Source organism: Myotis yumanensis, unplaced genomic scaffold (assembly GCF_028538775.1).
Source record: "Myotis yumanensis isolate MYYU_CA2020_CCGP unplaced genomic scaffold, mMyoYum1.0.hap1 SCAF_6, whole genome shotgun sequence".
Lineage (NCBI taxonomy): Eukaryota > Metazoa > Chordata > Mammalia > Chiroptera > Vespertilionidae > Myotis > Myotis yumanensis.
In genome coordinates this window covers 95,141,942-95,160,250 of record NW_027223757.1, presented here as the reverse complement: position 1 = coordinate 95,160,250, position 18,309 = coordinate 95,141,942, and the positions used below count along the sequence as shown (strand labels likewise).

General features: G+C 41.2%; 1 protein-coding gene across 8 annotated transcripts in view; it reads right to left on the bottom strand.

The window, feature by feature from the left end:
- The window catches only part of LOC139012656 (butyrophilin subfamily 1 member A1-like), a 60,505-nt gene extending 47,574 nt beyond the window's left edge, over positions 1-12,931 (bottom strand). For 2 of the 8 annotated variants that reach the window (XM_070418829.1, XM_070418831.1), the window contains exons 1-2: positions 8,501-8,583; positions 8,124-8,316 (exon numbers count right to left, since the gene is read on the bottom strand). In XM_070418829.1, coding sequence (XP_070274930.1) covers positions 8,124-8,316; positions 8,501-8,518 — 211 coding nt within the window. In that variant the 5' untranslated portion in view covers positions 8,519-8,583. Of the gene's footprint in view, positions 1-8,123; positions 8,317-8,500; positions 8,584-12,514; positions 12,592-12,802 lie in introns of those variants that run through there. The other 6 variants (XM_070418835.1, XM_070418836.1, XM_070418830.1 and 3 more) reach the window with 5 other exon arrangements.
- Between the last annotated feature and the right edge of the window lie 5,378 nt (positions 12,932-18,309).

Below are 18,309 nucleotides of genomic sequence, written 5' to 3'. Positions count from 1 at the left end.
GGCAATGGATTTCCTGGGAGTATTGCAATCACACCATAGTCTTTAGAATTTTTTTTCCTTTCAATTATCTCTAGCTCATCTGATATGCGAAATGCCACCATTTGGGGAAGCTTTTTCTGGTAACCTCAAGGAGGTAGTCATTTCTATGAGAGACACAATGTCTCATGGGAATACCCAAATAAGTGGGTCAAGGACTTCTGAAACAAACTGACTAGTCCAGCAGGTTATTCTTTATTACGTTGTGGGATCACAGGGCCTGTGATCATCCCCACAATCAATCACAATTGTTAACCCATCCTAGCAATATTTTATAAAAAATATTTAGAAGCACCATATGTAGTCTCTCTCCCAAACATCTAGCCTGTGGGACTACCAAATTTGGTGGAACTAGAACTTATGATAGAAACTAGCTGGGAGTTTATTACCTTTCCCCTAACAACTCCCACTTCATGTCCTCAGGATTTAACTACTCCACTTTTTTTCCTTTTGACATATGTGGGGAGCTCTCTCTCATAGGAACTGGATTTTATTTCCTTTTTAGTGAATGGCTATATCTTACATTTCCCAGGAATTGGTAGGGCTTATGTATCATTGTAGCAGCAGTCCCATTGGTGACATTTCTTTTTTTTTTTTTTTAATATATTTTACTAATTTTTTACAGAGAGGAAGGGAGAGGGATAGAGAGTTAGAAATATCGATGAGAGAGAAACATTGATCAGCTGCCTCCTGTACATCCCCTACTGGGGATGTGCTTGCAACCAAGGTACATGCCCTTGACCGGAATCAAACCCGGGACCCTTTAGTCTGCAGGTGGAAGCTCTATCCACTGAGCCAAGCCGGTTAGGGCCCATTGGTGACATTTCTTAAAACCACAGAAATGATATCATCAGGCACCTTTTCTAGTTTGGGATCCTTTCTTGAACAGTCATTAACAACTTTTTCAAGGAAAAAGAGAGAGATAGAGTCCTCCCACCCCCCCACCCCAGCCTCACTTCAGGATTTGAAGATTGGGGTTGGGTCAAATACACCCATGACAACCCCCTTCTTCAGAGACCAGCTCTTGGTCATTCCATTGTGCCAGGCTTACTTTGGTTTGCTGGGATTTTCCTGCTTGAAAGGTCTGTCCTTAACCTTACCCTCTAATCTACCAGTTTTGGAAGGCTATGGTAGGGGCAATTGAAGCCCAATAGGAATCACTAAACCCCTTAGCATCCATGGTCCTTCAGAATCAACAGGTCCTAAACATACTAATAGCAGAAGTAGGAGGGACATGCACTCTGATAAATGAGACTTGCTTCATGTGGATTAACACATCATCACAAGTAGAGGAAAAATCTTAATATTATAAAGAAAAATATCAAGCTCATTGATGATCTAAAGGCATAAGCAGAATCAGGTCCTTGTTGGCTGAAACAGAGGATCAAAGCAAATTTGGAAGACAAGGTAGAAATAAATACCAAATTAAAGCAGCAAATAGAAAAAATAATAAAAAAGCTGGAAGATAGCCTAAGGGAGCTCTGGGACACCATAAAAAGCAACAACATACAGGTCATAGGAATACCAAAAGGAAAGAATGCAAGCAATGAACAGAGAACCTGATTGAAGATATAATGACAGAAAACTTCCCCAACCTGGTGACAGAAAATGTCACACAAGTTCTGGAGACACAGAGAGTCCCAATCAAGGTGAACCCAAAGAGAACCACACCTAGACACATCAGAATTAAATGGAGAATGTTAAAGACAAAGAAAGAGTCTTAAAGGCAGCAAGAGAGAAAGAAAATTACCTACAAATGAGATTTCATTAGAATGTCAGCTGACTCCTCAATAGAAACACTTAAGAAAGGAGTGGCACAAAGTATTCAAAGTAATGAAAAGCAAGAGAATAAATCCAAGACTACTGCATCCAGTATAATTATCATTAAAAATTGAAGGTGAAATAAAAAAAAAATTTCTAGGAAAAAAAAAGTTAAAGTAGTACATTACCTCCAAACCAGTAATGCAAGAAATGTTTAGGGACTGCTTTAAGGAGAAGAAAAGAGAGAGACAGAGAGAGAGAGAGAGAGAGAGAGAGAGAGAGAGATAATCATAGGCATAAAGGAAAAAAAATTGGCAATAAATAAATACCTTTCAATAATAACCTTAAATGTAAATGGATTAAGTGCCCCAGACAAAAGACATAGGGTGACTGTCTGTATAAGAAAACATAACCCATACATATGCTGTCTACAAGAGACCCAACTCTGAACAAAAGATACACACAGACTTAAAGTGAAAGAATGGGAAAAATTATTCCACGTAAATGGAAAGAAAAGAAATAAGCTGGTGTAACAATACTCATATGAGTCAAAATAGACTTCAAAATGAAGGCCATCACAAGAGACAAAGAAGGCCATTATATAATAGAAAATGGAATGATTCAATAAGAAAATATAGCCCTTGTAAACATATATGTACCCAATACAGGAGCAACAAAATATAAAAAAGAAACTCTTCATGGACTTTAAGGGACAGACAAAACAGCAATACAGTCATAGTAAGAGAGTTTAATAATCCACCAACTTCCCTGGATAGATATTCCAGACAAAAAAATCAACCAGAAAATAGAGGCCTTAAATTACACACTAGATTAGATGGACCTAACTGATATTTACAGAACATTTCATCTCAAATCAACAGAATATACATTCTTCTCAAGCACACATGGAACATTATCAAAGATAGACCACAGGTTAGGATGCAAAACAAGCCTCTACAAGTTCAAGAAAATTGAAATCATATCAAGCATTTTCTCAGATCACAGTGAAATGAAATTAGAAATCAACTACAGTAAAAATAACCCTAAAGCACCCAAATATATCAAGGCTATAGAGCATGTTATTAAACAATGAATGTATTACCAATGAGATCAAGCAAGAAATTAAAAACTTCCTGGAAACAAATGAAAATGAACACACAACCACCAAAAACTGATGGGACACTGCGAAAGCTGTCCTGAGTTGGAAATTCATAGCATTACAGGCCTACCTCAAGAAACAAGAAAAAGCACTAATAAACTATCTAATCACATAACTATATTAATTAAAAAGAGAAGAACAAAAAGAGCCCAGAGGAAGTAAAGGGAAGAAAATAATAAAAATTAGAGTGGAAATAAATGACATAGAAACTAAAAAAAAAATCCCAAACAGTAGAAAGAATCAATGAATCCAAGAGCTTGTTCTTTGAAAAGATAAACAAGATTGATGAACCCTTAGCTAGACTCATCAAGAAACAAAGAGAGGGGACTAAAATAAATAAAATCAGAAATAAAAAGAGTGATATAACAATGGACACCACAGAAATACAATGGATTGTAACAACTATATGCCAACAAACAGGACAACCTTGGCAAAATGGAAGAATTTCTGGAAACATAAAATCTTCCAAAACTCAACCAGGAAGAATCAGAAAACCAGAATAGGCCAATAACAACTGATGGAATCGAAGCAGTAATTCAAAAACTCTCAGTAAACAAAAGTCCTGGAGTGGGCGGATTTATAGGAAAATTTTACCAAACATGCAAAGAAGAACTAACACTTATCCTCCTCAAACTATTTCAAAAAATTCAAGAGAAAGGAACACTTTCAAGCCCTGTTTGTGAAACCTGCATTATTCTATTCCAAAACCTGATAAAGACACTACAAAGAAAGAAAGTTATAGGCTAGTATCCCCAATGAACACAGATGCTAAAATCTTCAACAAAATGTTAGCAAATCGGATCCAGCAATATATTAAAAAAATCATACACCATGATCAAATGGGTTTTATTCTGGGGATGCAAGCCTGGTGCAATATTCGCAAATCAATTAGTATGATACATCACATAAACAAAATGAAAGATGAAAATCACATACCAATAAATGTAGATGTGGAAAAAACATTTGACAAAATCCAGCACCCTTTTTTGAGAGAAACTCTCAACAAAGTGGGAGTACAGGTATCATGCCTCAACATAAAAAAGGCCGTATATGACAAACCTACAGCCAACATCATACTCAACTAGAGTCCCGGTGCAGGATATTCGTGTTCTCGGGGAGGGGGCGGGGTCCCTCAGCCTGGTCTATGCCCTCTCGCAGTCAGGGAGCCCTTGGAGAATGTCCGACTGACAACTTAGGCCTGCTCCTTAGGGGAAATGGGCCTAAGCTGCAGTCGGACATTCTTATTTCTGCTGTGGAGGCAGGAGAGGCTTGTCTCACCACCACTTCGCTTGCCAGCCATCAGCCTGACTTGTGGCTGAGTGGGGCTCCCCCTGTTGGAGTGCATTGACCACCAGGAGGCAGCTTCTGCATTGAGTGTCTGCCCTCTGGTGGTCAGGGGGCATCATAGTGACCAGTTATTCTGCCATGGGGCCAAAACTGGCTCTCCGACATTTACTGAGGGGTCCGGGATTGTGAGAGGCTGCAGGCCAGGCCAAGGGACCCCACCAGTGCATGATCGGGGCCAGGGAGGGACACGGGAGGTTGGCCAGATGGGAGGAACTGCAGGAGGGCTCCAGGATGTGTCCAGCCAGTCTCGCTCAGTCCCGGATCAGCCTGATCCCAGCAGCAAGCTAACCTACAGGTCAAAAAGTCAGCCCTCTGGCGGTCAGTGCATGTCATAGCGAATGGTTGAGCGACCTTACCATATCATTAGCATATTAAGCTTTGATTGGTTGAACGTCTAACTGGATGATCAGACACTTAGCATAGTAGGCTTTTATTATATAGTATAAGCAAAAACTAAAAGTGTTTCCCTTAAGAATAAAAACAAGACAAGGATGTCTGCTTTCACCACTCTTATTCAACATAGTACTGGAAGTCCTAGCTATGGTATTCAGATAAGGAGATAAAAGGTATCCAAAATGCAAAGGAGGAAGTAAAATTGAATTCACAGATGACATGATATTGTACATAGAAAACTCTAAAGACTCTACCAGGAAACTACTAGACCTTATAAATGAATTAAGCAATGTAGCAGGATAGAAAATCAATATCCAGAAATTAGTTGCATTTTTATAAATCAATAATGAACTCTCAGAGAAACAAAAAACAAACAAATAAAATAATCCCATTTATCATTGCAACAACAAGAACAAAAAGATATGTAGGAATAACCTTAATCAAGAAGGTAAAATACCTTTACTTGGAAAACTATAGGACAATAAAACAAAGAAATAAAAGGAGACACAAACAAATGGGAGAGTATTCATGTTCATGGATTGGAAGAATTAACATCATTAAAATGTCTACACTACTCAAAGCAATCTATAGCTTCAATGATATCTCTATTAGAATACCAATGGCATGCTTCACTGAACCAGAACAAATGCTCCAAAAATTTATATGGAGCCATAAAAGACTTGAATAGCTGCAGCAACCCTGAGAAAGAATAAGTTGGAGGAATCACAATACCAAATATCAAGTTATACAACAAAGCCATTGTGTTCAAAACAGCCTGTTACTGGCACAAGAGTAGGTATATAGATCAATGGAAGAGAACAGAGAACCCAGAAATTGACCCTAGCCATTATGCTCAATTAATTCTTGACAAAGGATGCAAGAGCATACAGTGGAATCTAGATATTCAATTTTCAACAAATGGTGTTGTGAAAATTGGACAGACACTTGCAAAAAGGTTGAAACTAGATCACCAACTTACACCGTATACAAGAATAAACTCAAAATGGATAAAGGACTTAAACGTAAAGTGGGAAACCATAAAGATCTTAGAGGAATCCACAGGCAGCAAAATCTCAGACATATGCTGTATCTTCACTGATACAGCTCCTAGGGCAATGAAAACTAAAGAGAAAATAAACAAAAGGGACTACATCAAACTAAAAAGCTTTTTCACAGCAAAAGAGACCACCACCAAAATGAAAAAGGAACTCTCTCTATGGGAGAACATATTTGTCAGTGGTATATCTGATAAGGGGTTAATATCCAAAATATATAAAGTAATCACACAAATCAACAAAAGTAAGACAAACAATCCAATTATTAAATGGGCAAAGGACCTAAATAGTACTTTTCGAAAGACAACATACAGAAGGCCAAGAGCCATATGAAAACCTGCTCAAAGTCACTAATCATCTGAGAGAAGCAAATCTAAACAACAATGAGGTACCATCTCACACCTGTCAGAATAGCTATCATCAACAAATCAACAAATGACAAGTGCTGGCGAGGATGCTGAGAAAAAGGAACCATCTTTGCAGGGCAGTGGGAGTGCAGATTGATGCAGCCAATATGGAGAACAGTATGGAGTTTCCTCAAAAAATTGAAAATGGCATTCCCATTTGATCTAGTGATGCCACTTCTGGGAATATATCCCAAGAAACTAGAAACACCAATCAGAAAGGATATATGCACCCCTGTGTTCATAGCAGCACGATTTACAACAGCCAAGAATTGGAAACAGCCTAAGTGCCCATCAGCAGATGAGTGGATTAAAAAACTGTGGCACATCTACACAATGGAATACTATGCTACTCCAAAATGGAAGGAACTCCTACTGTTTGCAACAGCAAAGATGGACCCGGAGAGCATTAAGCTAAGCAAAATAAGTCAGTCAGAGAAAGATCAATATGACATGATCTCACTCATTCGTGAAATATAATGAACACCATAAACTGATGAACAAAAACAGATCCAGAGACAGAGAAACATGGATCAGACTATGAAACCTGAGAGGGAAGGTAGGTGAGGGTGGGGGTGAGGGGGAGAGATCAACCAAAGGACTTGTATGCATGCATATAAACCTAACCAATGGACACTGACACCAGGAGGGTGAGGGCATGAGTGCGGGTGGGGGAAGGGGGTATAAGGACACAGATGTAATACCTTAATCAATAAAGAAAAAAAGGAAGAAAATAAAATAAATTAAAAAGTCTATATATCAAATTCTGAATACTGATTAATTTATCAGAAGGATGAAACAACTCATTATTAGGGAAATGTGAAATAACATTCAATTTTATTTGTAATCTAGTTTTTAAGAACCAAAGTATCTTTGGAAAAGAATGGGATGAGACTTCAGTTTATTCTTGGTAACTTTCCTAACTAAATAGTTTATTCTGCATGGGCCCCTGGGAGAAAGCGCACACTGCTGTCAGGAGGGACGGGGATGGGAAAGGAAACCCAACCAGGAGACTAAGGGAGGGCAGCATGACACCAACTTCTGAAAGCAGGGAACTGAAGGAAGGTGGTGATGGGTGAATAGAAATGTGTGGTTTTTCCAAGAAGTATTATCCTTGGCAGTGAAAGGGGCAGAAAATAATCATTTTAAGGCCCTGATTCCCACCATTTGTCTGGTCCTGGCATCTCCTCAGTAACTTCTTGCACATGTGATCTTTCCTGTGCAGGATGCCCCAGTGAGTGAGACAACATTCCCCCCTGTGGGTGCGTGCACTTTAGGCACAATAATTCTTCATCATCACAATCATGAGAAGGGTCTTTTGCAGTTGGACTGTTTAAAGCTCATACAGATTAGTTCTAACTCTGCCTAATTAATCCATTCAGACATCTCATCAGCATTGATAGTCCATGATGTATTTCAAAGCAAAACAGCCACTACATCTTGCAAAGGTTTCCTTCCCATTACCTAAACATCTCCTATATATTGAATCATTTTTCCTGAATTAGAGTTTGGGGATCCTGCAGATTCTGGAGATTATACCTTACAAATGTTGATTCCCAGCGTTAATACAGATTTGCTGTGCACAGTGAATTGCTGGGTATAAGAAAGAGATTATATGATCACTTCTGTGGAAATTACTATCTTTCCAGACACACTAAAACATGGTCTAAAAGTGTTGTTGGCTCTATTCACAAGTTCAGTGCCCAAAATATCCAACTCTAACACTTCACTCAATTTTTAAAATAAGCATTTTACATTGGAGAGAGAGAGAGAGAGAGAGAGAGACAGAGAGAGAGAGAGAGACAGAGAGAGAGATCCATTTATTTTCCCACATATCTATGCATTCATTGGTAGATTCTTGCCTGTGCCCTGATCAGGGATCAAACCTAAAAGCTTGGTGTACCAAGAGAAATCTCTCACCAACTGAGTTACCTGGCCAATACTCACTTCACTCATTTTCAAACTTACCTCTTTCTTCGGGATTCTCAGAAGTTACTTGGTAAAACAAAGTTGTCAACATGATCCCCATGATTAGTAGAAGGGCAGCTAACTTGTTCTTGTGTAACTTAGTCATTATGATGTAAAATGTGGAAAACAGAATCTTGAGAAGTTTTTCCTGACTCCCACTTTGATGAAAATAGCGTTTTTCTTCACTTCTTTTCTGCAAGAAAACAGGAGAATCAACACCCAGATCCGTTTTCCTCAGAAGTTACGCCCACCATTGCCTGGGACACAGGGGAAGATGCTGCCTGGGCTTGGTCTGCAATGGGGAATGGAGAACTGCATTGGGGTGGGAGGAGCTGCGCCCTTGGCTCAAGTGTGGGCTTTGGGCAAGGTGACCTCACCTGGCAGCACCAGCCCATGGCAGTGAGAGAAGCCCTGTCTGATCACAGGCCTGCTCTCATCCTCGTCTTTCTTCCTGAAGGAGGTATAAGAATCTGGAAATAATAGGGAAGATTTCAGATCTTTAGAAGGTCTGTCTGAATGAATTCTTCCATGGGTTTTGGGTGAGTGATTGAAATCAAGAATGGGGCCCTAGCTGGTTTGGCTCAGTGGATAGAGCGTCGGCCTGCAGACTCAAGGGTCCCAGGTTCGATTCCGGTCAAGGGCATGTACCTTGGTTGCGGGCACATCCCCAGTAGGGAGTGTGCAGGAGGCAGCTGGTCGATGTTTCTCTCTCATCAATGTTTCTAACTCTCTTTCCCTCTCCCTTCCTCTCTGTGAAATAATCAATAAAACAACAACAAAAAAGAGAATGGGGTGCAGGGTGTTCTCATCTAACAGGAAATAAATGTCCCTGATGGAAGGAGAACTGAGGAATGTAGGAATGATAGAAGGACAAAAAAGGGATCCAGAACCAATAGTGACTGAGCCAGGCAAGTTCTCAGGATCAGACTAAGATTACAGCCTCATATTTCAGATTGGAGAGGTGTTAGGTTTGATCTAGCCATTGAATTGATACCCCTCCCCTGGGAACTGGCTTTTCCGGTCATTTCACTGTGGGCGTTCCCTTTGCTGAGACCACATTTCACTTGAGGTGACCACATTCCATTATCTCCCCACCAGGTATGCATAAAGAAGTCTCCGTCCAGAAAATGCCCGCCAAAAGTTCTTTAAAAGCCGCTGACTCGTCACTGGGTGCTGAGCCTGAACCTGATGTGGGGATGATTGAATAAATTCGTAATCCCCCACCATTCTGGTCTCCTGCGTTCCTCCTTCAGAGAAGACACATTTGATGCTGGAAACCTGGGAGGGTTCCAGGAAGATAGGGACCTCAGCCTGGGCCCTGACCGAAGTGCTGAAGGGAAGACCACTGAAAATCAGACTGCAGTCTGGCCTTTCTGGGTCAGACCTCAGCTAGGCCAGCAAGGCTGCCTTCTGGATCAGGTTTGGAGCTCCCAAACCTCCTGGAACTGGACACTGAAGAAGTTGCCCAGGCCCTGACAGGGCCCCCACAGACTTACATCACCAGGACAGAGCCTCGGGTAAGGAATGTGATGACAGGTAAACCGATCTCCTTTTTAGTTGACACTGGGGTCACTTATTCTGCCCTCTCCAAATTCTTTCGGACCCTTGTCCACTCCTCAGTCTTTATTATGGGGGTTGATGGATTAGTCTCACAGCCATTGGCCACCTCTCCTCTATACTGCATCTTACTAACTACCCCCATTCACTCTTCTCATTCTACCTCGGTGCCTGGCCAGGGCTACTATGCATTCCCTCATAAAATCCAGTTGTCCCAAACCACAGTCACCTATCTCAGTTTCACTGTCTCACCCCACAAGTCAGAGCCATTCCTGGGGCTGTAAATGCCTATTCTCTTCCATGACTATCCCCTTATCTGAACAAAAATTTTCTCCTTCCTCAGGCTCACTGCAAGGGTACTCTCGCCTCCGGGTTCACAATTTTAGTCTTCTTGCAAAGCTCCTCTATGACATGACATGGTGAAGGGACCCCCTCACTGAGCCTTTAGATCCGAAAACCATTCTCTCCCCTTTAATGCTCTGAAAACTGTTCTGACCTCAGCACCTTCTCACTCCCCACCCTTCACTCCACCCTTCCCACAGAACAACTTCTTTACTGCACATGCTTTCTTAACAGTCTGGCTATTATCAGAAGCTGAACTTATTATCTTCCAAAGCTTAGCATGTTATCTCTAAGGAAAAAATCTGGCAGCTTTGAATACAAGCAGGTAGAGGCCTGGGAACAGGCTGTGGGGCCTGCTCCCTCCTCCCCCTGCCTTTTCTCCAGCCTCATATACCTATACGTAATTTTCCAAAGTCTTTATTGGAAACCTTGTCCACTCCTCAGTCTCTATTATGGGGGTTGATGGATTAGTCTCACAGCCATTAGCCACAGCACCTAAAGTCTAAATGCTTAAAGACTTTGAAGCATTGCTTGGTTAAATGTTAAACATTTAAATATTTTAAAAAAGCACATTGAAACATTGATTTCTAGACATGTTTTCATTCGCCTGCTCTTAGTTTTTATTACAGAAATTCTCTTATACTTTATTGAATGTATATTTTCTTGAAAGTAAGAGTGTGCTTAAAGTGTGATAATAAATGTGGATCTAAGAAATGTTGGCTGTTTACTTTTTGGTGATCACTGAAAAATTAAGGTTTCTAAGAGTGAAGAATTCTAATACATTTTAAAGAAAAAAGAAAGAACAGGTCTGTACAAATTGCTGAAGGTACTTAATGAAAGGTCTGAGGCATGGTTATGCATTTTTGAAGGACATAGAAAGAAGGTTTGAAGGCTAATTTGAAAGTGTGAAATTTGTGAAGATTGAGTATGTAATGAGAAATGTTGCAAGAAAAAAATTAGTTCTAAAGTTAACTATTTACAAGAATTGTAAAAGGGCTATTTTACTCTGAGCAAGAAAGCCTGAGGTTTCAGCACCTAAGCTCCGCAGGACAAGGTTGCTGAATACTTCTTAAGCTTAACCAGAATATTCAGCAGCAGAATTTTAAGACAGGAGCGCACATAATGCCTCAGACCCCCTGACCCAGCCTGCTCTTCAGATTGGCTTGTGGGGAGGAGGTGGCATCTGTACTTCATGGGTCACATGTATAGGTTTGCTTGCTTTGCTTTTCAATAAAGGAGCAGACTTTAATTACTTGGTAAGTTAGCTTTTCACAATATAATCAAGATCTCATATAAACTCATTCATTTGAGAAGCCAATATTTTATGAGCAACTGGTTCTAGTAAGGTCCAAAGTAAAATTTGCATACATATGCAAATGAGCAGTAGCCAAAAAGAATGCTGTTTGGAAGTAAATTTAAGCTTAAAAAGAAGGAATTCAAAAATCTCTTCCAGTACTATTTACAGAATAAACGAAAAGTCATTATTCAAGCATTAAATCTCACCATTAATGAGACACTATAAGTAAAAAGATAGTTACTTTTACTTGAGATGTATGCATTGCAATATTGACAAGCATGTCTCTCTCCTACCTGTTTTTCTGGGCAGCAACCTAGATGGTTGCTCAGTTTGAAAGAAAGTAAAAGTCTTTAATGTAACAATTTAAGGTTTAAAAGTAAAAACAGCAAGGGGCAAAACTGGGGAAACAAGAACCCCATCCCCAGGATAACCTCCAGATAATCCCTCTCCTAATGACCCTGGGCATCACAGCAGGGGTGGGACTGCCATAGGCAGCTTAGCCACTGCTCTACCTATTGTCAAATCCTGCATCAGGACCTGCAAAACACTGTGGGTGCCCAGCAAGGGGCAAAACTGGGAAAACAAGAACCTCACCCCCAGGGTAACCTATTCTCCCCTTTCATGTCACTAGTCAGGCAACTGAGACCCCTAATCTTTTTCCTTCTAAAGGTAACATCTAGGTCTCAGTTGTATTTCAGCTCCAGGCTCGACCAGTGACACTGTGACAGCCTCAGGACCATCTTTTACCTCCCAACTCACTCAACAGAACTGCCCTTGAGGCGGCACCAACCAATCACTGGGGGAAATCATGCTGCTGAACCCCTTGACCAGCACACTACTATCAAAGTCCATTCCCCTGTGATCTTGAAGTCCAGACTCAGCAGGAAGTAGTTACAAAAGATATGACCTTTGTCCCTATTCCATAAAACAAAAAGGCTGGAATGTTGGCTTTGATTGAGCAATTGAATTGATACCTCTCTCCCAGGAACTGGCTTTTCAGGTCATTTCCCATTCACCACATTTCACTTGTGACCACATTCCATTATCTCCCCTCTGGGTCTGCATAAAGAAGTCTCTGCCCAGAAAAAGCCCACCAAAAGTCCTTTAATCTGCTGACTCCTGTCACTGGGTGCTGGAGCCATCCAGGCTCAGCCACCTGATGTGTGGATGATCGAATACATTTGTAATCCCTCACCATTCTGGCCTCCTGCTTTCCTCCTTTGGTGACCCAACAAGAGGATTACAGCTTTTCAAAAGAATTCTTAAGGTTTTCTAGGGAGAGAAATAAATTAGAGCAAAAAAGGCAAATTATGAGCATAAAAGATGCTAAATTTAAGACATTTCCCTAGATTCTATGTTATTTCTACTGACCCTTCCCAGAGTCTTCATAAACACACACACACACACACACACACACACACACACACACACACACACCAGCACTGCTCTTTATCCCATGACAAAAATTTCATCTTAAACTTACCTGGCTGAACCATTAATAGAAAAATATCAGTTTCTCAGGGTAAATCCGACATATTTCTTCTCCTCTGAAACACTGAAGCTTGTCACCTGGAGTGGAGGCTTCAGTCAGACCCGTTGTCTTCCTCCCTGTGCCGTGACCAGCAGGTGGAGAGAAGCACAGGAAAGGGGACTCTAGCTTGCACTTTGTTCCTCTTTGTTCATGTGATGGTGAACCTCTCATGACCATAAAGCCAGGTGTTCAATCTGCATATTATTTATCTGCTGATAGGAAAACACACCTCTCTGAAGAATGGTGGCCCTTCTGCCTGCTTTTATTTCTTCTCCTTTCATTTTCAAGATGACAGTATATAGTAGAGATTTAAGTGAAACATTCTCATACCAACTTCCCAGATTTATGCATTTATCTTGTTCAGCGTAAGGGATGTGTGTACACGCTACCTCCACAGTGTTTTATAATCCAGACTGATTGGTCCTATAGTTTATGGAAAATATACCCAGAGTACTGAGGGGAGCTGACGTTTGCTTTTACATCTCCAGCCCCATGATTGCGGTCTGTCCGTGCAAAACCTCATGCAGATACTCACAGTCTTGGAGAGCAGGCTTTCTCCTGGACACTGTGCACTGAGTGCCCACAGAGCCGAATGGGAACTTTACTGGGGGCTCTAGGTGAGAGCACAGGAGACACCCGCACTGATTTGCTGTTAGGTCATTTGCACTCAGTTTTACCTCTGATTTAGGAGACGAACTAAATCCTAGGAAAATAACTGGAATTTACCAGAGATCTCCTGATCGATCTCCTGATGCCATGGATTTGGTGTCTGATTGAGGCCCCAGCTGACCCTCATGGCTCTTGGTCCCCCACACAGATGCCAGCATCATGCACTTCTTTGGTCTTAAAGAAGTTTGTTTCATGTCTGGGAATACCGGACATGAGCCTCATTCTCAGGTTGGAAAATTCGGATTACTTAGGGAGAAAAAGTTACCAAACCCACCCCTCTTCCCATCCCTCAGATTTAAGAAAACATGGGTACAAAAACGCTCTGCAGGTGAAAAATGCAGAACTGTACTGTTTGGAGGCTGTTATTTTGCATTGATGGGCAAGATTAGGAACAGAATTGGAGCATCTTGCATGCAAAAGGAAATCAGAAGGGGAAGTTGCTCCCCAAACTTCTTTCCTGCTGTGGGGAATTTCAGGGACTTGAAGGAAATTATGGCCTTCAGCTGCACAGACAGCAGGATGCCCAGATGCTGTTTTCCACATCTCTGAGTCCGTGAGCCTAATAATTGCTAATAAGTCTTACTACTGGCCAAATTGACAGCTCCAGGGCTAACATAAAAAAATTTAAATAATAAATAAAATAAACCAAAAAGTAACAACCATTAAAAGGATGTGGCATTGCTAACAAGTAAACCGGCTGTAATTGAGCTGCTCAGGTGGGAGCCTTGGCCATTACTAACTGAAGGAGTGGGGGTTGGATTCTCTGCCATGAACATTTATGGAGGCTGAGAAAGGGTCAGTAATGAGAAAGGCATTTCTGGAGTTCCTTACTGTACATCCTGACCTTGCCTGGAAAAGACAATGGCGACAGATTCCCGAATTTGAGCCTGAGCCTCATCAGATGCATCAATTCTCTGTGCAGCTTTCCTTGAATTGCAGTTGTTGGCACCTGCTGAGTTATGTTTTCTTTTGAGACATTGAGTTTGTGTTTGTGTTGCCTTCAGTGTGAACTCCATGGTCCCACCTGTTGGTGCCAGACCTGCAGTTGAGTCCTCACACCTCTCAGTGGGGCAGGAGATGCCAACCCTGAGTTCTCCGGGTACATAGTGTTTCTCATAAAACCTATTTCCAACAGGAGAATTAAATCCACATTTAATCAGGAAGCCAGGAATTGTCTCTTGTAATTCTCAGAGAGCACTGCCTTGATAGCAAGCTTGTTTGAAATGTGTGAGTTTATACTGTTCACACAGTGTGAGACAGGGTAAAAACCTGGTAAATGCATTTTGAACAAATGAGGAGTCGAACACATGAATTTCTTGTTCCCTTATACTTATTGTTATATCACTCTATTGTCACCTACATTTTCAAAGTAATTCATAATAACCCATACATCTTCATTTCCCAAAGTTTGCTAATTTTTATCGCCATTTGCTCTCCGTGAATTCTCTGCTGAGGATAATAAGGGGCCTGTCTCCTGTTGTTCTCTCACTTTTCACACCCTTCTTGAGATATTGTTGATCTTTGAACATATTGCATTAGATAATGTGAAAAACGTTAATGTTTTTATTACCTGAACATGAATTATCATAGCAATAAATTTTCCACAACCAATACCTTAGTAAAGATATATGGTTATGAATTGGTTAACCTTTGTTATTTAGTCTATGGGGTTGAGAAATCAGAGATATTGTTTTACATGTTGGGAGAGCAATTTGAGGCAGACACTTTTTATGTGTTTTAGTATTGAAAAATGAGAAAATCTTTTAGGGTTTTAAGATAAAATATTAGTACATTTCAGAGATGGAAATGGCACACAAGTACAATTAGAGAAAAGGAGACTTGAAAAGAATGTAACCAATGAATACACAGGTTCGAGGGACTTTCAGAAAGACTGAAGAGCATATATTTGGGGAGAGCCGACACAATGTTGGGAGATGATTTCAGCATTGATATGTATAACATTGGCTATGGCCTTTGTTAATAACTGAACAGATAACAGGCGACTCTGGGCTCAGTCTGGGGTTGTGACAATTAGACACAAACTTCATGGGATATGGCAGTATGTGAGCTCCCCTTTCATAAAAGCCAAATGGTGACAAACACAGACCATAAGGAGAGGCTAAATCGCACTGGAACAATTTCTACAGTCTGCCTGCCCAAATAATTCCACGGTTCCTCACACTCTTTCATCATCCCAGACACTCAGGGACGTCCCTCTTCTCCAGACCCGCTGCTCTCAGGATGTTGCTCCCAGGTTTTAGGGATTTGGCCTCCAGAGGCAAACACTCTCCAGAGGTAATCACCTATATAAATTGGGATATAATCGATATATAACATTCTGTGTGCAGATTAGTCATCATAACTGCAGCCCAAGTGAACCTGTTACCCACAGATGTGACGGTGGTGTTCTGCCTCGCAGGTCTTCTCCACCAAGCATGCTCTGTGCTGGCTTCAGTCCTGGGCTCAGATATCACATCCGTTCCTCCCCAGCCATAAGCGCTGCAGGTGACACCTTTCCTGTAACTTCTGTCTCTCACTCTCTGCTCTCCTTTCTACATAAGCATATGTGTTGTCATCTCCCATTTTAAAACAGAACATAATTAACAAATAATTGAGAAGAGTCACAAACTAAATTTCTTCCTTTATTCTCTACTAGATTCTGCTCTTTCTTCCCTTTAAGCCAGTATATCTTAGGAAGTGTGGTGCCCTCAGCCTCTTCACTTACCTAATATCCATTCTCACTCCCACCCGCAAGCCTGCTGAAAGTGCCTCAGCCAGTTCCTTCATGTTCCACTCCCACATTTTTTAGCCTTGAACTTCCACAGCATTGACATACATGGTCATTCAGTTTATGCCACTCTGGTCCTGTTAGATTTCCCAGAAAGAGTGCACTTTTCAGCCTCTCTGGGTCTCCATGGGCCAGTCACAGGGTCTTTCTCTTCAGCCCCGTCCTTACTCTCCTCCCCACACCTCACGTCCTCTGACCTGGGCCTGCAAGCTTGTTCTTTACTTCTCTCACCCTGTGATTTACGTTGTTAATGTTAACCAGTCTCCTGATTGTAGTAATAACCTATGTGAATGTGTTAGGCTTTGCTGCTGAGCTTTTGAGAGGTATGTTAACTTCTTCAAGCAGGTCTCCTCATGGTCATCTTACTTGTAGCTCAAATTCAGCACATGCAAAGCTGAATGCATGGTCTCTCCTCCAAGTTCTCCTGTGGCTGTTATCCCATTATCAGAGAATGTCAAGTCTTCCACTCATATGCTATTTCTCACTTTCCATTCTTACTGAGCATGATTATGTCGAGGAAGCATTTTAATAACAGGGACAGTTTTATTTTTACTTTTAAAATTTACAATAGACTTTAACATTTTTATTGTAATTTCAGAGTGTTTTTGCTGGGAATATGAGTAGGTTTGCTTGTTATTTTAATCCTATCTACTCAACCTGATACTGCCATAGTCATAAAAGTGCAAATACTCATTTTCTTACATGTTTAAAATACTGCTATGTTGGAAAACATGTTTCAAAGCTGGCAAATATGTATTGTTGATGGCCCTTTCTTTCCAGGGTTATTTTTTCTCCAAGCATCTAAAAACTTTAGAAAATTTACTCTGTCCCCCTCTTCTCCCTGCCCTCCCCTGCTAGCCTCCTTCACTGCCCCAACAGTTAGTTAGTAAATGTCCCTTGGGAAAATATAATCCTGAATTTGGGAGCCTCCAGCTTCTAACTTATTGTTCCACATTCACCTGCCCACTGCTCTGTAGTTGTCCTGTTCCCAGGGTCATCCCTGTGTTTGGGCCCTGCCCCTTGCCCTAATCAGAGCGGGTGAGGGTGTGATATTGCCAGGGAATCAGCTCATCTAGTTCATCAAGTCAATATTTCTTCCTTTGATTTTTTACTTCTTTAAATATGTGATTCTTTTTCAATTTAGTCATTTTTTAAAGTTGTTGGGTCATGAGTATTATCTTGCTGTTTAGCCACCACATTCAACTTTAAAATACAAGTCAGCTATGAACTGTGGTTGTGTTTTTCCTTGTTTCCTATCTTTTTATTATGAAATATATTGAGGTGACATTGGTTAATAGGATTATATATGTTTCAAGTCTACATTTCTATGATATAGGATCTGTATATTGCATGGTGTGTCCACCACACAAAGTCAAATCATCTCCCATCAACTCCTTCCCTCTGACAACCCCACACTGCTATCTGTGACTATGAGTTGCAGTTTTATATCTCAACTAGTGGCCCGGTGCAGGAATTCATGCGGGGATGGGGAGTTGTCCCTCAGCTCGGCCTGTACACTCTCCAATCTGGGACCCCTCAGGGGATGTCCGATTGCCGGATTAGGCCTGATCCAGAAGTTGGTCATCCCTCTTGCAATCCGGGACCGCTGGCTCTTAACCGCTCCCCTGCCTGCCTTTCTGATCACCCCTAACCACTCTACCTGCTGGCCTGCTTGCCCGCAACTCTGCCCACCAGCCTGCTCACTCCCAATTGCCCCCCTCGACCAGCCTGATTGCCTCCAACTTCCCCTCACTGCCAGCCACATGAGCAGACTTCTTCCATGTCACAACCATCACAGAGTATAAAATTAATCCCAAAACTTGCTGAGGGAGGGTACAAAAAGCTTCAAATTCTGCCTAACCAACCAGCTAAGAATCAATCTTCATTGTGATTGCTAAGAAACACATATTTTGAGTTATGCAGTTCAAGGAGGTATGGCATCTCAGTCCATTTGGCTATTCAACTGCTTTAAAATATTAACCCTATTTCTAGATAAATAGTT